The sequence below is a fragment of the Protopterus annectens genome, chromosome 1.part2 (assembly GCF_019279795.1).
Source record: "Protopterus annectens isolate FY-2018-M chromosome 1.part2, PAN1.0, whole genome shotgun sequence".
Classification (NCBI taxonomy): domain Eukaryota; kingdom Metazoa; phylum Chordata; order Ceratodontiformes; family Protopteridae; genus Protopterus; species Protopterus annectens.
In genome coordinates, this window is record NC_056727.1 from 453,655,880 (window position 1) to 453,680,103 (window position 24,224).

The 24,224-nt window shown below is 38.2% G+C and overlaps 1 protein-coding gene across 2 annotated transcripts in view; it reads right to left on the minus strand.

Moving 5' to 3' along the window:
• Positions 1-6,512: 6,512 nt before the first annotated feature.
• Positions 6,513-24,224, minus strand: part of CD93 (CD93 molecule) — a 193,163-nt gene continuing 175,451 nt past the window's right edge. For both annotated transcript variants that reach the window (XM_044057012.1, XR_006362845.1), the window contains one exon: positions 6,513-7,918. In XM_044057012.1, the coding sequence (XP_043912947.1) occupies positions 7,908-7,918 (11 nt within the window). In that variant the 3' untranslated portion in view covers positions 6,513-7,907. The remainder of the gene's footprint in view (positions 7,919-24,224) is intronic.

Sequence of the window (24,224 nt, forward strand, 5' to 3'; positions counted from 1 at the left end):
CTTTGAAGGGAAGTGGGTATTAACATGGGTTGTAGGTGGATGTAGTGCTTACTTTAGTTTAAGGGTGCTTCACTTGAAAGAAAGGTTTTAGGAGCAAGTGCTAGGCTTATAATATAGCGAATAGACTGATTTTGTTGAAAGTAGAGCTTTCTTAAGGGAAAAACTGAAGTGCAGACTTGGCGGAGCCAGGAATAGTTTAAGCCTGTTTAACCGGCACTGCACTATGCTCACAATCGCGCAAAGCCACGCAAACATGGATTTTAAACAGGGAACTTCAAAAGAGCTACAAATGATCCAAAACGACCAATTACTACAAGCTCTTGTGCTGAGGTCACTCCTTCAGGGACAGGTAGGCTGCTCAAGGCTCCCCACTCCCACTGGTGAGCAAAGAAACTTCCTTCTATCCAAGTAAGGCAATGGACAACACAGGAACTACACCACAGTCCAGAATACAGCAAAGCCTGTATACTGGTCTAAACTAGTCGAGAAAATGCGGGAAAACAAGGATATTTTTTTGTTTTCTTTTTTGTTTTTTGAGTTAGAAAGTATACAGAAATGCAGGAAACAGTAATAAATCAATTACACAGGCTAGCGCACTTTAGTGGGCAGCCTCAACAGTTAAATTTAACAAACAAACTTTTGACCAACTGTAACTTAAGTGCAGATAATGTACAATGCAAAAAACAGGTAATAAAGCAGTTTAAACTTGTTCAAAGGGGGAAAAAGAAGGTCGCTTAGGTAAAACAGCAAAAAAATACTTAGATCAGGAAAGTAGTCACTTTTCTCAGTTCTCTGCTGCTAGCACCACTCTGCAGGACCATGAGGAGCTGTTTCTGAGTAGTATAGCCAGAAAAAACGCTCAGAGGTGGATTTTAAACAGGGAACTTCAAAAGAGCTAGAAATTGTCCAAAACGACCAATTACTACAAGCTCTTGTGCTGAGGTCACTCCTTCAGGGACAGGTAGGCTGCTCAAGGCTCCACACTCCCACTGGTGAGCAAAGAAACTTCCTTCTATCCAAGTAAGACAATGGACAACACAGGAACTACACCACAGTCCAGAATACAGCAAAGCCTGTATACTGGTCTAAACTAGTCGAGAAAAGGCGGGAAAACAAGGATATTTTTTTTTGGTTTTTTTTTGTTTTTTGAGTTAGAAAGTACACAGAAATGCAGGAAACAGTAATAAATCAATTACACAGGCTAGCGCACTTTAGTGGGCAGCCTCAACAGTTAAATTTAGCAAACAAACTTTCAACCAACTGTAATTTAAGTGCAGATAATGTACAATGCAAAAAACAGGTAATAAAGCAGTTTAAACTTGTTCAAAGTTTATGTTATGAAGCTATCATAAGAGAAACAAAGAATAACCAAGTATTATTCACAAACCGGATAGACATGAGGCAATAACTTGTTATACAGTACATTTACAACTAGAGAAGATTGCACATGTGACTGTCAAAGCAGGGCTAGATTAACACATGTGCTGACAGAATTTTAGTTCCTGGCCTCCCATGTCTAAATAGGCCTATGATACTGTTGCAAAGATTGATACAGTTTGTCTCAGTGCAGCAACCTTTCTTCTGCATTGTTGAATAGCAGAAGCCAGCCCCACCACCTCCATTTGAGAGATCTACGAGGTTTATGAATGAATTTTGTGAAGTCATAGACAAGAGGTGTTAGCAATACAACTCAGCAACATCACTCATTCATAAATTCAGTTCATAACTTTCAGCCCTAGTAAAACTCAGGAAATCTGAATAAAGTTACTAAGTTATAACAAAGGCAGCACATGTCTACGCCATTCATTCTACAGGTTTATACACTGAGGTTTTCTTTCTTTCTTTTTTTTTTTTTTTTTGAAAACCTTTGTTGAATTTTCACTTCTGACACAGGCCAACTTACATTTATATAAAAATAATCAAACCATATTAACAAGTTCATATTTATGAACATTATACATAACATATATTGTTCTAGACAATATAATAAATCCAATATTACAAAAATTGTTCAATTCCTGCCTCCTCTTACACCTCATTCCTCCTCCAAATCATTTTTATGCATGTATTGTTCCCATAACTTCCATATTTTTTCTATATAATTTACTCCTACCCTTTTCTAAAGATCCCACTTCCAGTTCTATTATCTACGTTACAATACTTACTACTTCAAGTATGGTTGATTTCGACTTTGATTCCATTTTCTAGCAATTGTTTTTTTCACAGCTATCAGAATTAAATTTAACAAGGCCTTACTATGTCTAGGCAATTCAGATCCTGTATCCCAGCTCAAAAAATAATTTCCTTAGTTTATACCCATTTACTCAACTAATGTTTCTGACAGAGTACTCTGCAGGGAATATTTAAAATCCACCAATTCATTACATTCTGAAAACATATGCTCCCAGGTATTTTGTTCTTCCCCATTATACCTCTATCTGAGGAAAAATTCTTTGAAGTTTGCTTCGGATATAAAAGTACCTATACAAACACTTCCAAACAAAAATTATAACCTTTGGGAGCCATACATACACTCTCCTATTGTTTCTTTGTGAATTGCTTACCTAATCTCTCTTCCCAATTTTTTCTGACCTCCTCTGATTGATTCTTATAGTTATTGTGCAATATTTTATATGCCCTATTAATTATCCCTTTTTAACAACAGATTATTTTCTATATTGAACTAAATACTCAACCAGTGCTGGTCTTTCACTTAGGATCCCCTATCCCTTTCTCTTTGCCTATACTCTGATATCAATCCCTGATAGGGAAGGCAATTTCTAGCCTGCGGTCCAAATGCCTCTTCCCATTGTATTACCTTTTCCTGACTAATTATTTGCTCACAGTACCATGGTCCCTTTGAAAGCTTCCTCCAGTAAATTCCAGTCTCCTTTTGCCTGTTCTCTTTACCCCTGGTTGCAGTCTTCCCTATTGGCAGAACCTCTTTTCACAATTCCTGTGTTGGCTTAGTTCTTAGTATACTTTCTGCAGCTTTACAAATATAACATTCTGTATGACTATTGTTATTTTCCTTAAGAATACGTATCTAAAATCTCACTCTTTCCTTATTTTCTTGAATCCCCCCCCCCCACATACACTCTCCATCGGCATCATTTTCCACTTTTAATTATAGCTTTCAGCTTGTGTTATGTACAAGAGCCTTAACTGTGTAGCTCTAAAATATCGCTTCAAATCAGATAATCCTAAACCACCTTCTTCTATTGGGAGGGTCAACTTACCCTACTTGATAGTTACCCTCTTCCCCTCCCAGATAAAATCCTACACTCTTTATTAATTGCTATCCACAATTTATCTCCTAATTGATAAAAATATATCTGATCTTTGTATACAACTAAAGGGACTAAAAACATTTTACTGCCTGTAACTTGTTTTCCATATCCACAGGCAAGAGCTGTCAGGTTTCTCAGTTTGTTTAGTCTCTTCCCACATATCCTTAGCTGCCACAACAACGTCCTTTTAACCCATAATCCAAAATACTTTATCATGCCTCCATAAATATGGGTATTGCTGAACCAATTAATGCGTGGGTACATAGTTTACAGCTATAGCCTTTGTTTTATCTTCATTCATTTTATATCCTGAAAAAAACAGAACTGTCTCAGATGTAATTTTCTGGTTTTAGCAGATAAAAAATAATATCATCTGCAAATAATGCCAACTTTTGAATTTCTCTCATTTTCTTTGCCAGTGGTTTTAAATATAATACAAATAACAAAGGGGAAAGAGGACACTCTACCTGGTTTCTTGCTCAGATACAACTTATCATAGAGGAACCTTCCCACTTTGATTTTTTGCCTCCAGTCCCTCACATATCCTCCTAATTAACCTTATTATTGAGTCAGGAAAGGCAAATGCTTCCACTGCCCACCTCATAATATCCCAGCTTACTCTGTTGAATGCTTTCTCTGCATCAAGACCCACCAACTGCTGTATTTTCTAACATTCTACTTCTCTCTGTATCATCATTGTTCTATTAATGCTGTCAAATGTTTGCACCCCCTCCACAAAACCACATTGATCCATATCTTTCAAATATGGCAACACCGTTGCCATTCTTTTAGCTGTTAGAGGCATAAACACTTTATAATCATGGTTTAAAATTGGAATAGGCCTATATGAAGCTGGATCTGATGGGTCTTTTCCCACCACAGCTTTTTTTCCAGGATGTTGGTGCTTCCTTTCCTTTTAAAATACTTTTAAACAAAACCATCCAGATCTTTATCACGTTCTTCCCTCCTAGCTTCTAAACTTCCACCAGAATACCATCTATTCCTGGAGACAGTCCTGCAGATTGGTTATACATCACCATTTTTATTTCATCTTCTCCTATCTTAACTGTTAATAATTGAGCCTCATCTACCTCCAGCCTTGGCATATTTAAGTCTTACATAAAAAATTCTAATTGTGCTTTTTCTTGATTTCCCCACTTTTCTGTTTTATATAAATTTTCATAAAATTCCCAAAACATCTCTAATACTTCTACAGGATCTCTAGTTATTTTTTCTTTTTATAAGCTCCCTAAATTTAGCAAGAACTCTTTCTACTTTCTATTGCTTAAGTAATTGAGCCAAAAGTGTTTATGCTCTGGAGTTGTCAAAAAGCAGTTGCTTAACAACAATATTTCTAAACTCATGCATATTATCCAGATACTCCCTTAGCTTCTATTTAGCTCTGCGGTTGCACCTATTCTTGATCTGTCAGATTCCAATTATTCTATAATAATTTAACATTTGCCATGCCCCCAAATAATTCTTGTTAGTTCTTAACCATGTTTTTTTCATTTATTTCAACCCTCCACTTTCATTTTATCCCCCTCACTACATATAACTTCTGGAGAGTTTTCTATCTTCCCTAATAACTCCCAAATAATTTCCATCACCCATTCCTTAAATTCCTTTGACAAGTAGGTAAGTAGGTAGGGAAGCACCAGTTTCTCATCTTTACTTCACTACCCTGCATTTTTATCTTAGTAATTATTGACACATGATCTGAAATAGTTATTAGATGTGCGTTAAATTGCTGACTCAAACTGTTTCAGAAACCGAGCTTGTAATATATATATATATATATATATATATATATATATATATATATATATATAGTAGAAATGGGACATGAAGAAGGTGTAAACCAGCTAAGATGTACTAAGCACAGCCTGGTTTAGAATAATTTGGTAAAAAATAAGTTGAGAAGATCTATCAGATGAATGAAATCATGATATATGGAAGTGATGGCTGCCTGCCCACTAAACTCATGGTGAAAAAGGTGCCATCCAATATTGTACTATATGATAGATGTCCGACAAGATCTTTAAATGTACATGGATGGATAAAGAAGAACATGTCCAGAGGGAGATTACAGAATAGTCTCCTGCAGAATGAGGGCTGACAGACCAGACCTCTGTCCAAAAGGAGATGGATAAATGAATTCATTCCACCTCTCTGAGTAACTAAGATGTTACTCTAGCAGTGTCTATGACAAAAGGCACACCCTACAAGGCCTGCTTGGGTCACTATTACAGCTTTTTGTAGCTACAGAGATGATTGTCAGAGAGCCAGAGGAAGCCTTCAACACAAACTGGAAGTATGAGAGAAAGAAGTGCATGCATAATTACAGGAATATTATAACTGCTATTGAAATGGCTATCCAAAATTATAACTAACAGTAATACGAAAATGTAAAGTGTTTCAGCATGACAGTACCCAGGGTTTAAGGATGATAATTCAAAAACAGTAAAGTCAAACCCCAGCTAGATGGTATGTGTATCTTGGACATATATAATGAAACATGCAAAATTAAATGATGGGTCTGCTGTTAAAATGTTAAGTTTATTTTGCTTCTAGGTTAAAAAGAAAAAGAGAAAAAAAGTGGTGCATGAACACAGAGTAGTATATGTATGCATCATGCTTATCCCTGTGAGCAAGACACCAAAATTCTTGGTTAAGTAATGCATACGTATCTTGCAGTTCTGACTGTCTTTCTTAAATATCTAGTGCAATGCTGTGTACAAAGTATTTTGGTGGGTGCAGAAAGAGCATTCAGTATGCTTATAAGCAGACAGTTCCTTGGCACACAATGCTCTCAAGCTATATGTAACACTCTGAATGCAGAGTCTTGAGTTAAAACAAACATTAAAAAATCAAATTACAGAGCGAATGCATTTTAACAGCAAGTATCTAGCTGTCATACTCCAGTTAGCATCATGTTTTCTTTCAGGTCCCACTTCCAGGTAGCTCTACAGCTGGAGTATGATGTCAGTAAACTGTTTTCCCAAAGGCTTACCATAAGCAGGTGCTCTAAGCTTTGTCATGTTACCCATAGCTGTTCTTCATTACTCATGAAAATACATGCTTAAGAACCATAAAATGAAATATACATCCATAGAAAGAGGGATCCATTATTTTCATTTCATGAAGTAGCCAATGTGGTTTTAGACTACTGTTCTACTATGTTCTGCTGTAATATATTAAAAAAAGACCCACAGATGTAACTGATGTCCAAAATCTATTTTAATGTTGCATAGCAAAATTGCATTTTAATATTTTAAGCTTACATATAACACACCTAGTCATAAAGATCACCCAATACCTGAAAGCACACAAAACAGCAACAAGGCAATGTAGATTAATAGATAAAAGGCAAATATGGTACAATGGGCATGATTTTTTCAGGGCTATGTCTTATTCTTCTTCAGTTTCCTCTGTCCTATGTGTTTTTTAAGACTTAAAAAGCAGAGACTTGGTGAACTACTATCAGACATTACTTCCAGCCAGTTTTCCACTGAATGCGTTTCTGCTGTACCCAGGTCATAAACTTTGTGTTTGCTTGACAGCTGAAAAGGTGTGTCACTGATCTGTTGTTTACTTTCTTCTTTTCTTGTCTGATAAAATGAACTAGCCGCAGCAGGTTGTGACTGCAGTCAGGAGATTTGCTTAGAGTTGTAGTACAACAGAGACTTTAAGTATAAAGTTCAGATCAAAAGTATATAATTAATTTGCAGCTCACTTCTTTAAGCCATTAAGCAGCACAGTAAGTTATGGACCTTTAAAATAATTAGAGAAGACAGAAAGAAGGCAGAAACTCAGAAGTGCACCACTCTGGTAAAGAATGTATGGCAGCAAAAATTCATGTAAGTAAAATCAGGGATAATGAATCATACCTTGATGAATATGCCACTCTGGTGAAGAATGCCTGGTAACAAAAACTCATGCAATCAAAAGCAGGGATAACAAATCTTACTATGGTAGATTATTAATTAAAAACATTAACACTAAGTGGTTAAATTGCACTGAATTTAGGCAATAAGTGTAGAGTCAGTGGTCATCTCACCAAAAGTATACGTCCAAATCCAATTTCATTGACATTACAGGCACAGATTTTCTCCACCACCTATCTTTTTGGATACAAAACACTGAATAACTCTTATTCTAGGTGATTCACCAAAGCCTATGTATTACAAAGAAATAGTAAGGATGCCTACTAGAATACAATGAATATGATTGCCTTATGCTACCTCTTTGGCAAAGAGGAATAAAGCCCTGACTTTTGCACCAGTAACCCAGGTAGCAGACAGAGTACTGTGAGGGACTGATGTGGGGTACATGAGAAAGGAGTAACAATTGCTCTCTTGTAACATTTCATACAGTATGACATTGTTATTTAGACAATTACTATAGAAAATGTATGATTGAAATTTAGATGCCATTCTGTCTCTATACAGCATGCGTTTCATAGTGTCATTCAGTTCTGCCTGACATAGAATGATCACACTGCTAGCTGTCTCTCTCACTTGGTTTCTCGGCTGCATTGAGTATTCCCACCTGAAGATAGGATGACAGCATAGCAGGTGCTACTATATAACAGCATGTGTCAGTCTGACATGGTATTTATCCTGGACCTGGATGAAACAGAGGGAGCAACTCATTAGCTCATTATCCAGGAAGACATTTTTCTATTAACTTGCTTTTTTTACCTGCAAAGTAGAATGCAGAACATGGTTATTCTACATACTTTCATACCACTGGTCTAGTAGCTATAAGTGGAATTTAAGTACATGATGGAAAACTAGTAAACTAGGGATCAAGCTAAACATTCATTTATTTATGTATGCATTTTATTTTACATTTATTACCAGGAAAGTCCAACTGGATACAGTTAATTTTTCAGCAGAGGCCTGGGGAGAAAAGATCCACATTTACAACTGGACAATTGTACAAAATATGAAAACATTACAACAGAGAAGTAACACATAGATGCAGTGTAATACATACATAGTTCTTAATGCATCAGTTTTACATAGACTAAGGTTTATACACATTTCTAATAGTAGAGGATACTGATATGTCTATCTACCAAAACCTGTATGTGCATACCTATGGAGAGACCCCAGGTAAATAATACGATATTATCAAGGAGACATAATAAGCATCTTATGCATCAGACCTGTTTTAAGCAACTAGATATATAAGCCAGAAAACAGTGGGCCTTAGACATTATTAAATTAATGTGGATATTAACTGAATAAAGATTGGTCAGGAGAGTGCTATATTCAGTTTAGTCCCAGCACACTTACAAAATGGAATGTAGTCCATCTGTGGTCCAACTATCGGAGGTTCTTTTGTGGATCTCTGACTCAGCACTAGCAGCCTAAAGATGGCTCTCCTCCTGACATCAGTCAGTGGGAAAGTGAGAAAGATACTGTTATATTATTAAACATCCTGGACACCAGTATGTGGGCATGCAGGATGCATACTTCTCTGAAGCTAGTACCTGCAAAGGTAAGGCAGATGCTGACATGTTACTGCATATTCCTGATGCCACTACCTAAGAAGGTGGGACAAGTAGTGCTGTTACTGTACATCCCCAACACCATTAAGTAGAAAAGGTGTGTCAGATACTGCTCTGTTACTGCACATCCCAGACACTGGTTCCTAGGAAGGTGTGACGAATACTGCTATATTAATACACATTCCTGATACTTGGACCCTGGGAGGTAGGAAAAATGTTGTTATATTACAGTATATTCTTGACATCAACTTCAACTTGTTTTTTAACCAAACAGCACATGCAATAAGTATTACTTAATTAAATAAACACTAGGTAAAATAAAGCATGTCATTTAAAAACATGTAAGTAATCCAGAAAAATAATAAAAAGAAGTAGTACTGTATTACCCAATGATGGGCTACAGCTATATTTATCCAAAAGTCAGAAAGTTAAAGATCAATTCAGTTACCTGGGAGTGTGTGCCACATGCTGTTATCTTACTGCACACCCTGGGAATGTGTGACAAATATGCCTGTGCTACTATATATTCCTGACACCAGAACCTGCTGTTACTGCACATCCCAGGCACCAGTTCCTGGGAATATGTGACACATACTCCTGTGCTGCTGTGTATTCCTGACACCAGAACCTACTGTTATTGCACATCCCAGACACCATTTCCTGGGAATATGTGACACATACTCCTGTGTTGCTGTATATTCCTGACACCAAAACCTGCTGTTACAGCGCATCCCAGACACCAATGTCATCAGAACCTGTTGTTACTTTGCATCCCACATACCCAGTTCCTGGGAATGTGTAATAAATACTCTTGTGTTACTGTACATTCCCAACACTAGAACCTGCTGTTATTGCCCATCCCAGACACCAGTTCTTGGGAATGTGTAACAGATTCTCCTATGTTACTGTAAATTCCTGACAGCAGAACTTGCTTTTACAGTGCATCCCTGACACCAGTACATATGGGAAGGTTGCTATCTTACAATACATTCCCCACTACCTGGGAAGGTGGAAACTATTTTATGTTGCTGCCCAATCCCAACTTAAGAAACTAGGAAGATGGGAATGAAACTGTTATGTTACCACACATTTCATCCCTATGAGGAGAGCAGGAAACAGTGGACAGCCTTGAGCCTGATGCTTGCATGTTGTGAGAATTGAGTTTATATCAACAAATAAGAAAGAATGGCACAAAGACAGAGAAGGAGATACTTCTTATTAAAAAGACAGTAGGTGCCACTGGGAGTATTAAAACATACAAGGCGGTTACATACAGAAAGGCATAGAACTGCAGGTATTGATTAGCACTGACATTCCTATATCACATAGTTAAGTAATCATAGCTATTAATATTATCATTACTCCTTCTCTGACTCTAGTAGTGTGGCAGTTATGGAAATGCATGTGCTGCTCAGCACAGCCTGAAGACAAAAGGGTCAATGAGCCTGACAGAGAATGCACTCTGTGATCATGGAACTAATGAGACTGACAGAGAATGCACTCTGTGATCATGGAACTAATGAGCCTGACAGAGAATGCACTCTGAGATCATGGAATTAATGAGCCTGACAGAGAATGCATTCTGTGATCATGGAACTAATGAGCATGACAGAGAATGCATTCTGTGATCATGGAACTAATGAGTCTGAAAGATAATGCATTCTGTGATCATGGAACTAATGAGCCTGACAGACAATGCATTCTGTGATCATGGAACTAATGAGCCTGACAGAGAATGCACTCTGAGATCATGGAACTAATGAGCCTGACAGAGAATGCATTCTGTGATCATGGAACTAATGAGCCTGACAGAGAATGCACTCTGTGATCATGGAACTAATGAGCCTGAAAGAGAATGCATTCTGTGATCATGGAACTAATGAGCCTGACAGACAATGCATTCTGTGATCATGGAACTAATTGAGCCTGACAGAGAATGCACTCTGTGATCACATAACTAATGAGTCTCATAGGAAATGCATTCCATGATCACAGTGCTAATGAACCTAACAGAGAATGCACTCTGTGTTCATAGAAGTAAAGAGCCTGACATAGAATGCCCTAATTAATCCCATAACTAATGAGTCTGACACAGAATGAACTCTATGATCATAGAACTAAAGCACCTGGCACAGAATGCACTTCATGATCACATAATTAATAATCATCACAGGATATGCATTCCATGATCATAGAACTAATGAGTCTAACTGAGACTGCACTCCTTGATTATAGAATTAATAAGCCTGACAGAGAATGTACTCTGTGATCATGGAATTAATGAGCTTGACAGAGAATGCACTCTGTGTTCATATAAGTAAAGATCCTGACATGGAATGCCCTAAATGATCCCATAACTAATGAGTCTGACACAGAATGAACTCTATGATCATAGAACTAAAGCGTCTGGCACAGAATGCACTTAATGATCATATAATTAATAATCCTCACAGGGTATGCACTCCATGATCATAGCACTAATGGATCTGATATAGAATGCATTCCATGATCATAGAACTAATGAGTCTAACCGAGACTGCACTCCTTGATTATAGAATTAATAAGCCTGATAGAGAATGTACTCTGTGATCATGGAATTAATGAGCATTACAGAGAATGCACAACATGATCATAGAAGTAAAGAGCCTGACATAGAATGCAATAAACGATCACATAAATAATGCAGTTGACAGAGAATGCAGTCCACGATCATAGAAATAATGAGCCTGACAAAGAATCCACTCCATGACCACAGAGCTATTACCCAGAAACACCTGGGCAATGCAAACTGAGGATGACATGAAGACAGATGAAAACAGGTAAATCTTTTATCTTAGTGCACTAGTAACAGACAGTGTTCCAGAGTTCCAGGGAACAAAATGAAAGAGAAATGTATCTCTTGTCTTTAAACTGCAAAGCCATGACAGGACCCTTGGGCCTTACCCTGGATTAAATATGGGTTTGGGTACTCTCCCTAACATCTACTGCTCAAAGGTCTCCATAAAAAGTAAGGATATACCCAAAATCTCACTCCAGGGCAATAACTGCCTTGACAGGGGGTCTATATTACGTGATCAAACAGTGAAATGTTCGAACACGTAATAATCGACCCCTAAATGTCGAACCGTCGGAATGTCGAATGGTTCAATGGAGATCTCTCTACAGTGCGGACATGGAAGTTTTCCATTGTCTGCAATATAGTGCGATCTCGGAGTTGGTATATTTAAGCAGTGGGGGTGTAGGGGGGCTTGCCCCCCTGCTTAGAGCATTTTTATGGTTTGTTTAGGTGTTTTTATGGGTTTTTTTTGCCGTTTGACATTATGGCGTTTCGACATTTAGGGGTCGATTATTACGTGTTTGAACATTTCACTGTTCGATCACGTAATATAAACGCTTGACAGGTGAGTACTGTACAATGTCAACTTTAAAGGCAAAATCCACATTAATGAAAGGAAGCACAGATGATAATTAAAATGCTCTCTATGCATCTTTAGAAGCACTGCTGCATGTGCTTCATATGGTGACAGTTTCAGGATGCACAGAAGTTTCTCTATCATTACAAAATGTGCTACTTTCTACTCAATGCAGATTCTCCTTGTCTTAACTCCAGTGATGTAGTTCTCACTCAGATGTATAGCCCACACCTTTCAATAGTACCTATTTTGGACGTATGTACTTATTTCCAAGCCTGATTTGCCCCTTTACATGATGTACCTATTTTTGGAGGTGCATCCCTACTTTCAGGCTTGCTTTGCCCCTTCACACAATTTTCTGAATACCTCCCACCACACAAGATTTTTTAAGATGTTTGGTACATAGAAAAAACATACTACATGACCAACATACTGTTATCACCAATAATTTAAAGAAAAAGGACACCAATATTACATCTTTCATTTAAAAAAAAATTAAATGACTTTTTGAGGTAGATTTTTACAATGTCATTCAAGTCTACAGCTGTTGTTATGCCTTTGATAATATTCTTATATTTTCAGACCCGGTGCTCTTTTTTGTTACCAGTCATATTTGGTATCTACTCCTCTGCTGTCAAATCTGGCATTACAGGCCTCTAGTTAACCAAGACTGCAGATGACTACAAGCTGAGAAGCATCATCATTTGCTCTAAAAACACTTGGATCTTCCATGAGGTGTTTCTCAGACAAACTTGTACTATCAATAGTATCACAGCCTAAAGCTGAACTCTGATAAATATACCATTAATACAGTTGGGAAACACGACGTCTCACACAACTACTAAATAAATGACACCCTCTTAAAACTGACACTGGCATTAAAGACTTAGCACCCTAATGGGTAATTCACTGTCCTTTGACCATCATGTGTCCAGTGTCATTAAGAAAGCCTTCTACTTTTTTAGAACCATTGACAAAGAAAATAAGAGACTAAAAAATTCAAGGATATAATTGGTATGGTAGTCAATAAAAGCCAGCTTTATTTGCAGGTGATATTATTCTATACCTGATAAAAACAGAAAAGGACATTTCAGTGTTGTGGAACATTTTGAGACAATTTCAAGTTTCTTCAGAAAACAAAATTAATGAAGATAAAACAAACGCAATAGCCGCAAACCATGTACCCACACATGATTTGGTTCAGCAATATCCATATTTATCAGGACATGATAAAAAGAAGTACTTAGGAATATGGATTAAAAAGGATTCTGTTACAACAGCAAAGGATATGTGGGAAGAGACTAAACAAAAGATAATACAAAAGCTGAGAAATTGGAAGCTCTGTTTTATGGCTATAAATAACAAGATACAAGCAGCCAAAACGTGTTTAGTCCCTTTAGTTTTATGCAAAGGTCAGGTATATTTTTATCAACAATGGAGAAGATGTGGATAGCAATTAATAAAGAGATGAAGGATTTTTATCTGGAAGGGGAAGAGGGCAACAGTCAAGTGAGATAAGTTGATCATTCCAACGGAACAAGGTGGTTTAGGATTACCTGGTTTGAAGGGATATTTTTCAGCTACATATTTAAGCCTCCTATACATATCACAAGCAGAAAGCTATAATCCAAAGTGCAAAGTGATGATGATAAAACGGGGGGGGGTCAAGAAACAAGGACAGACTGGTATTTTGGATGCAGATCCTTAAGGAGAACAGCAATAACCATACAGAATATTATATTCATAAAGTAGCAGAAAGTATTCTAAGAACTAAGCCAACACGGGAATGGAGAAAGGATATTCTGCCAATAGGGATGACTGCAATTAGGGATACAGGCAATAGGCAAGAGGGGGCAGGAACTTACTGGAGAAAACTGGAAAAGGAACCAAGATACTGGGAGCAAATAATTAGACAGGGAAAGGTAATAGAATGGGAAGAGGCTAAGAATCTATTTGGACTTCAGGCTAGAGACTGCCTTCCCTATCAAGGCTTGATATCAAAGTACAGGCAAACAGAAAGAAATGAGAATCCTAGGAAAAAGACAGCACTAGTAGAGTTTTTAGTAGAATCTACAATAGAAGCTGCTTTTAAAAAAAATGGATAATTAGTAGAACATATAAAATATTGCATGATAACTGTAAGACTCAATCAGAGAAGGATAGAAAAGATTGGGAAGAGAGACTGGATAAGTAATTCACAAAGAAACAATGGGGTGATATATGTATGCCTCCCAAATATGCAACAAAGTCTAGAATATTTAGGATCTTTGCTTGGAAGTGTTTATGTAGATATTTTTATAGCTCAAATACACTCCAAAGAATTTTTCCTCAGTTAGATAGCAAATGCTGGAGGTATGAAGGGAAAGAAAGGTAACTGGGAACATATTTTTGGGAGTGTAATGAGTTGGCAGACTTAAAAAACTCACTGCAGACTACTCTATCAGAAATACTGGGCGAGCAAATTAGTATAACTAAGGAAATGATTTTTTGAGTTATTATACATAGTCAGAATTGCCTAGACATAGTAAGGCCTTGCTGAGTCTAATTTTGGTGACTACCAAAAAAGCAATTACTAGAAAATGGAAATCAAAGTCAAGGCCACAGAAATACCTCACAAAGAGAATTACCGGCCTCAAACAGATGCCCTACCCAGACCGTCTCAATAACTCCAGCTTTACTCCATCGCATATCGCCTACTCAGAGGTGATCTCTGCCTAACATACAAAGTTGTGTCAAACCCAGAGCTGTTGGACATGCTCCACTTAAAGAAATCCCAATCCCTCCGAGCTACATGCTCTAGGGACCTAAACTTTGTCACCACAATAAACAGAACACGCCGGAGGGATAGATTCCTGTCCCAGAGACTTCCCATACTCTGGAATAAACTATCTATCTATATCAAACAAAGCTCCTCATTAGCACTCTTCAAGAAAAATCTTGATGATTGGATAGGAAATAGGAAATTCACCCCAGGGATCACCTCTGTGGCTCTGCTCGACAGTAGCATAGGAAAATAATTTTCTTGGGCGGCAAAAGCCAGGGTACCTTTTTGGCTGAGCTTGTATAGGCGCCAGGGCTGATAGCCTAGTACCTACCTATGAACCTATAAACCAGCTGTACTAGAAGTAATGAATATAATAACAGAGATAAAACAACTGGAAATGGATCCTTAGAAAAGGGTAGGAGCAAAGTACATAGAAAAAATGGGAACTGTGGGAACAATATATGCAGGGTAATATTTTAGAGGAGGAATGAGATTTAAAAGAAGGCATGATTTGAATGAGCTATGCACTGTTTGATTAACAATGACTGGATAGATTATAAGTGATGTATAATGTCTGCAACTAAAAATATGTCAATATGGTTTGTTTTCATTTATATAAATGTATGATTGCCTTTGTCAGAAATGTTAATTTAATAAAGATATTTCTTGTTTATAAAAAGAAAAAAAAATCTTTCTACCACACCTAAGTGATTACTAAGAGTATTTCCTCTCAGTTAAAAAAGGTCTCATAGCTCCCCTATACTCATTCACTCCCACGTCCATACTAGAATATAATATGCCCTTTGGTATGCACTTGTACAAACATTTAACCCACCTTGAAATGCCCCAGAGGTTCCTCACTAATAAATCACAGGTATAAGCTCCCTGTATTACCTAGAGCATCTAAACGTCCTATGTTTCTCCTCTGTTATTACAGACTCCTAGAGGGTGATCTATGCCTGACCTACAAAGCTGCAAATGACCCAGTCCTACCTGACCTACTACCTATCCACAAAAGCATTAATAACACAAATACAAGATCAAGGAGCCTGAATTTATATTGTACCATAAGCAGGACTTCCTCGCATGACAGAGATCTTTCCCAAAGATTTCCCCATCTCTGGAACAAACTCCTACTTTCTGTGAAGAAAGCATGTTCCCCACTATCTTCAAATCTAAATTAGATGAATGGATGGGAAACCACAAATTTTCTCCAGGTCTAGTCCCCACTTCTGTTATGGAGGGATAAGTAAATACTTGGGTGTAATAGTGGAACTTCAGTGGCTAACTTTCGAAAGGCTTAACTGATCTATTGCCTAGTAGCAATATATATGAACCTATAAACTGAGGTGTATTGTACAACAGGAGGAAAGGTATCACACCTTATATACGCAGATTAATTAGGGAATCTATTCTTTCATGCATGTATTCCCCACAGGGTTGCATTTTATGTTAACCTGTACTAGCTGTTCTGCCAGACTGGTAAAGTCAATTGTTTCATATAGCTCCTGAAAGTTAACAAGGGTGACTTAGTGATGCAGTGGTTAATGTTGTCACCTCACAGCAAGAGGTTCTCCAGTTCGATTCACGGGTGGGGTGCCCTCTGTGTGGAGTCTGCATGTCCTCCCTGCATTCATGGAGTTTTCCTCTGGGTACTCCGGTTTCCTCCTACATTCCAAAGACGTGTCTGAAGCGTTTCTTCCCAGGCCTCCACTTAAAATGGGCTGTGTCCTAGTCAGACTTTCCTGGTCAACAAATGTTAAATAAATAAAATAAATAAATAAACAAATATGTTGATCAATTGATTACTGGTTCTTATGAAAGCTATATCATCCACCTTTTACTATAAATACATAAACCTGCAGCTCTAAGGAAAAAGCAATCTTCATAGATTTTTACACAAATACACCATCTGCAGTTTTGGCAACCTGTCTCCAAACAGCAAACCAAGTGCCACTGGCTGGCTGGTGATTGGTGGAGCTTTAAATGGTTCTGTCTCCAGCTGTCCTCTGGTCTGACAGAAGTGGAATTCTATTCTGCCTGAATAAAAATCCCAGAGAAGGCTGGAAGCTCTAGCTCAAACAAAAAAAATGAAAGGGACTTCATCTGCAATGTAGGTACAGCATAGAACATGATGTGCTAAAGTCACTACATTCCAGTTGTGGGAGCAGAAGTCTAGGATAGGTGAAGGGTAAGAGGTTTCCACTACCAGTGGGCTGGTGCTATAGTAGGATGCAAATATCTGTACCTTGTTGTAGAGATTGAAAAAAGGCAAGCGGATATGACAGATGGTGGATTAGATGGAACCACTAAAAATAAATGTAAAATAAAAGAATATGACTTACTCAAACAAACACATTAATACACAACCTTTTGTTTGCTTCCTGAAAACAAAAGGAAAAGTACAGCTGTTTGAGACAATCACTAGAGTAATAGATGTACAACTTATGTCTCTGCAGGGTTCATATTTGGGTAGATGTCCCTCCTCTGAGTTTGCCAAATAGGTTCAGAATTTTCTATGCAGCAGACGTCACTTTCTCTGCTAGCTTCCATTTGGCTGTACTAGGTATCAGTCAAGTCTTTTAGGGGTAGTGACTGTCAACTATAGATCAAGAGAGAATATCAAATCAAATGTTCAGAGATATGACCCTAGTCAAACCACATCAGGAATTTGACGGACAACATAAATAATATCCAAACAGTTACCTCCATAAATGAAGCATCTACATATAAGTCAGTCTTGCCTATCACAAGATCACCATTAGAGTACTGCAAAAGATTACTCTCTCAAGTATAAAAATACTACTTCCTACAACTTGTGCTAGGCAATGCCAATATGAAGCCTAACTAACTATGGGGAACATGTCGTGTATGACATATACCTGGCATAGGCAGCCACCAAATGCATGAAGTCCCCTGTTATATGAGTGCCATAAATGCTGACATCGGCTTTTTTGCTTTTAGCTTTCAGAATATACAGCATCCCAAGAGGGTTATCATCGTTTCATGGTGTTACATTCAAACACTATTTGTGCTGTGTGAACCAATTTAAACAGTAAAAAGGCAAGGAAACAAAGCAAGCCTAACCTAACATGATTAGTTCAACAAACAAATCAAAAAGGAGCAGCAGAAAAAAAAAACAGCAACAGAGGGATGGAATAACAAACTAATTACACAGAGGCTGAAATAAAAGTTTTTATATTGAATGTCACACACAACTGTACTATAATTGCTTTCCTTTTCTCTCTGCATTCTTCACAAATTGGCACATTCTCAAGCTACATATCTATATCACTGATGAAAGCCCTGCATGGCTTACCACGTGGGATTGCTGTAGCCCTTAATACAGCCTCTCTAACATGAAACTAATATGGGGGGGGGGGAGTCTGAGCAGCATGCTTAGAGAAGACAAGGTTGATGCTTCACAGGTAGCATCAGGTGATACTCCATCAAAGAAGGCAGCTAAAGCTGTTGCCTCCACTTCCCCCATTCCGGTCAACTGAGCTCCGACTGGTCCCTCAGAGGATTTGAAGGACTTCTCAAAAGAGTCATAGCAACATCCTGGACAGTTATTCAACCAACTGTAAACAATCTCTTCACCCGCAATAATTTATTTGGGGCAAACAAAACAAAAGGAATTGGAGCCATTAAATATAACAAACTCTCTGCTGAATTCTGATGATCAACATAAACAAATATTCTGAGTAAAAGCTAAATGAAACATTTTGTGAACAAAGGATGACCTAAAAGGCAAGCACACCCTATCAGAGGAAGAAAATCATGGCAAAAATTAGGAGGTGCAGCACCCAGCAGGATAAAAGCACTCTCATCAAACTAAACAACCTCAGAGGACAAATAAAGTCTACTAAAACCAAATTTGAGGTATGTTTGGCCTCCCAGGCCAAGGACAACCACAAAGCATTCTTTAGCTATGTCCACAACCTTAAAGACAATATACAATTGTGTGCAGAGCTCATTGTAAATGGAGCCACCCTATACTGAGCCAGAAGATACAGCAAACCTCCTGACTGATAAATTCAGCTCCAACTTTACTCCTCTCTCCCCTTCAAGCTTCCCTCAAGAAATATCTTCAAATATAACCCCCCTACTATCACTAGGGAACATGTCCTTAATGCTCTCTTTAAGACCAAGAACACTGCATCAATGGGCCCAGACAATATCACAAGATGCCTTCTACATAGCATGAAACATGACCTATCAGGGCCTCTGGGATTACTATTTAATTCTAGCCTCCAAATAGGTGTTGTGCCTCATGAATGCAGAAAGGCAACAGTCATCCCTCTGCAAAAAGGTGGGCCATCTAAAGACCCAGGAAACTACAAACCCATAAGTCTCACTAGTCTTATATGTAAAGCCATGGAAATAATTATTATGGAGATGATCAACAGAGATATAGTATACCTCCAGACACTGGACCCAAACCAGTTTGGTTTTGTCAAGGGCAGATCATGCCTACTCAACCTGGTGGACTAATTTTGGGAAGGTCACCAAAGCAATGGATGATAACAAAATCATTCACACTGCCTACCTTGACCTGGCTAAGGCATTTGGCACAATACCTCACTCAGGCATTGGTGACAAACTCAGGAGGTTAGGTACAAACCCATATGTCACCTGGTGGATAGCCAACTGGCTCACATACAGGACCCAGGAATTTAGAAATGGGGAGTCCACCTCTACAAAGAGGCCACTCACAAGTGCAGTCCCTCAGATATCAGTCCTTGGACTGTTCCTTTTTGGCATTTACTTCTCAGAAGTCAAGGTCAATGTCAGTGTGATCTCTGGCTGACTAAATTTGCAGATGATTGCAAATTAGGAGCTGTCATTGAATCTCACACTGACACAAATGTTCTCCAGGAGGGGCTGACACATACAAACAACTGGTGTTAGAGCCAAGGACTAAAACTAAATGCCAAGAAATGCATAATAGTATCCTTTGGGAGGTCATCCATCCCTGATAATTATATTGACAACACACCCCTTAGAGTTGACCCAGTAGTCAGGGACTTAGGGACACACATAGATAGTAATATAGCCTTTGATCATCATGTGTCTACAGTGGTGAGGAAATCATTCTATGTTGCACAACTTATAAACAAAGGTATGGCATCTAATTCCAAGGAAGTCATTGTTCCACTGTATTCAGCATTCATCAGACCTGTTATTGAGTACAATGTCCCCTTTGGTATGTACGTAACCAGGCATATCTAACAACTGGAACATCCACAGAGGTTCCTCACTAAAAGAATACTGGGCTTAAGTAAAATGTCCTATGCAGATAGCCTCAAGACCCTATCCCTGTATTCTGTCTCCCACAGGCTTTTGAGGGGAGATCTATGCCTGGCATACAGGGCATTGTCAGACCCCACTCCAATGGACCTCCTGCATATCCACAAAACAAACAGCACCAGAATTACCCATTCTAAAGACTTAAACCTTGCTTGTGATATAAATAGGACCTGCTGGAGAGATAGGTATGTATTTCAGAGACTATCCCTTCTATGGAATAGGCTCCCCATCCATGTGAAGCAGAATTCCTCTCTAACCCAATTCAAGTGCAACTTGGACAATTGGATGGGAAACCAGAAATTCATCCCTGGTTTGGCACCTATGTCTCCAATGGACACAGGTAACCTATAAATGGTTCATCTCCCAGGCCCATGCTTACACTTATCAAGGGTATCAGAACATGTCAGAGAGTTGGGATGCATGGCTATGCTTAAAAAGGTCCTTGTGGTTGTTAGCCTAGTAAACACCTATGAACTTATGAACATATAAAAACAAATTTTAGTTGGGAGGGGGGCTCATCCAGGCTTGTAACCTGGATACTCTCTCACCTAATGTTAATGCTAGCAAAAGAAATATTTTCTAAGCAAGGAACTTCAGTGAAACTGAGAATGCATACCCAGTTAACTGTTTCAAAATAAATTCCTTATCAGACTGTGGGAGAAGAAATTGTGTCTATGTCAGAAGGGCCTATACTTGCATTAAAGGGACTAGGATGCCTATGGAATCATTTCAGGTAAGGCTTGACTGAAAACTCCCTATCCCATCATAACACCTTCCAGCCACAAATCTGACAAAAGATCTCTCACCAGTTCTTGAAGAATTCAACACTTCATTCCCTGATCGCTTTCATCTTCACGAGAGGTAAATAAGGCTCATCATATCAAAGAGATGGGGAAACTAAGAATCATTTATTGACGTTACCTCCACCTGAGGAGGAAAAGGTTCCCAAACCAGAGAACTTCTGTTTATTTATTTTTTTATTTTTATTTTTTTGAGGTCCCCTAAAGGTCCTGTTGTAGAGCAAAACTGCCCACATGACCTACTTCAAAAGGAATTGTACCTATAGGAAAAGAGCTGACTAAGAAGTCTCTTATTGAAGAAGGGAAAGTTCTTATCCTGATTCTCTGAGGTGTCAAGCTCTGAATAATCCCCGAAATAATTAGAATTTGTCATCATCTTACCTTTAGGAAAATAATTCTGAAAAGCAAGACAGCTGCTTTGGCCTTAAAAAAAACAAAACAAAATCAATGGAATATTAATTATCATTACAAAATGGGCGACCTGTAGATTGCACCCTGACTGGAGAATGAACATTCTCCAGCAGAGTGTTAGTCTACAAGTAATGCCCACTGAAAAACGAGTCCACCACTTCACAGCAGCATATTAAGCTGCCAGTCCTAGGACTGAAAAAAGTAATGTCTACCATTATTTTATGCTTGCTAGGCAGTGCTTTAGTTTTTTAGTGAGTGGAAAAGAAAAAAAGAAATGTGTGTGTGTGTGTGTGTGTGTGTGTGTGTGTGTGTGTGTGTGTGTGTGCGTTTATGTCTATGTGTGAGTGTGTATGCGTGTATGAGTGAGAGTGATTGTTGAGGCTATTATTTTACACTCATTAAACAGCGCTTTTGCTGTTTAGCCAGGGTAAACAATAAATGAGGTAAAAGACACTGCTGGAAACAGATGCAACAAACACTTTAGGACCAAAATCAAAAAACTCTTAAATGCGAAACCAAAAAAAAAACAAAACAGTAAAGTAAAGCACTTTTCATCTGGCTACATAGCCAGACTTCTTCAGACAAAGAAAGCAAAAAGTTTGCAGCATTAAGTATTCACCCTGTACCTTCCTATTAAACTAATTAACCAATAAAAACACATTTACATAGAAGCAATTAAGATGTGTTTTTATTGGTTAATTAGTTTAATAGGAAAATACAGGGTAAATACTTAATGCTGTAAACTTTTTGCTTTCTTTGTCTGAAGAAGTCTGGCTATGTAGCCAGACGAAAAGTGCTTTACTTTACTGTTTTGTTTTTTTTTCGTTTTGCATTAAAAAGTTTTTTGATTTTGTTCCTAAAGTGTTTGTTGCCTCTGTTTCCAGCAGTGTCTTTTACCTAGTTTGTCGTTTCATTGTTTTTTAAAGTAAACAGTAAATGAAACAGAAAAATGTGTGTGTGTGTGTGTGTGTGTGTGTGTGTGTGTGTGTGTGTGTGTGTGTGTGTGTGTGTGTGTGTGTGTGTGTTTTTATGTTTCTGTCTGTGTGTGTGTGAGTGAAGAGTGACAGCAAGAGCTGTCGAGTGATCCCTGGCAGCAGCAGTTAAGAGGTTTGCATACCTCTTAATCTCTTAGCTCAGGATATCTGTATAAGCCTAAAATAAATGGGGGACAAAGTCTCAAAACAGGAAAATATTTTAAATGTTGCTGTTACAAAATCACAATGTTACTTGAAAATGAGAATATGTGCTAGCATGCATTTTCTGAAGCAGAGGTGTGTGTGTGTGTATGTGTGTGTGTGTGTGTGTGTGTGTGTGTGTGTGTGTGTGTGTGTGTGTGTAAGACAGGAGTAAGATCAACCACTGGCAGCAGCAGTAAAGAGGTTTGCATACATCTGAACCTTTCAGCTGAAGAAATCTGGATAAAGCCTAAAATAAAGGGGGAACAAAGGCTCAAAAACAGGAACAAATTGTAATTATTGTTCTTATAAAATTACAAACTTGCTTAAAGAAAAGTGCATTAGCATAAATTTTCTGAAGAAAATAAAATTCTGAAACTAAAATGTATGTCATTATTTAGTGACTTCAGTCTCCAATAACTGGCAACAAACCAAACCTTTGAAGAGTAAAGGACCACCTCACACCACCTCTGTGGTCAAAACGGTGCATTACCCTCATCTCTTCCAGCCATAATTGTCTGACCTTTAAAGATCTCAGGAACATGGCAGGGAATTGGCACACAAAACAGTTGTAACATGTCAGCCTCTGTACATTGATGGGCAAAGATAGGGAACTCATTTACATGATGGATGGCAAAATAATAAAATATAGGTACTATATTCTTATGCTTCCAATTGCAGTTTATGGTTTGAAACATTGCAGTCTTCCATATCTATTTTGTTATTGAGAATCCCAACTCTATACTGACTCCATCTTAAGATGGTTAATAATAGGATAACAATTCCCTCAGTCCTAATCTATTATGCAGACCTCAGGAAAACGGAGCTGTCCAAAGGTGCTCAGGGTGTGCACGGCATCATGTAGTAATCTTCATTATGTTTATCAGGATTGCACATTATGCAAATTGAAAATTTCAGAAACAATAATTAGATGAGCCCTAATTAACATGCTTATCACACCCAAAGGGGTGAATCTACAGGATGATAAGCAGAGAGCTTCATTGTGCTAAGGAAGAAGCATTAATGCACAGACATCAAGCTAGGGTGGTATTTTTTTCCTGGTAGAGTCATTTCCCTTCCTCACCTGTGCAATTGATGATGGCTGTGCCCTGCCCTTTTTACTTCCTTAGCTGGTTTGCCTGTGGGTTTGAACAACCTGGTGATAGTGTTCCACACATTGAAATATTTTTGCGTACGTATTTTAAATCTATGGTCAAGTTTAAATCTAAGGCGAGAGCAGCATCACTGAGCAACATTTAAACATTTCTGAATATCAGCACGATGCAGCATGATTTTCTGAATCCATCCCAAAGTGTACTTTCAACTTCTGGAGAAAGCCAGCATGGTGATTTTCACTCATGGACTTGACCAAAAAATCCATCTAATATTCCCCTCAGCAATCTACATGCCAGCTGCTGCCCACTGAGGGTGTGACTGGCAGCTAGTAAAGCCTACCTGCAGCTTGCAGACTGAGAGGTATCTATGACTTTGAAAATTATGCATCCGTCCAGGGCTATTTATGAAGACTACAGAGACAATGAAT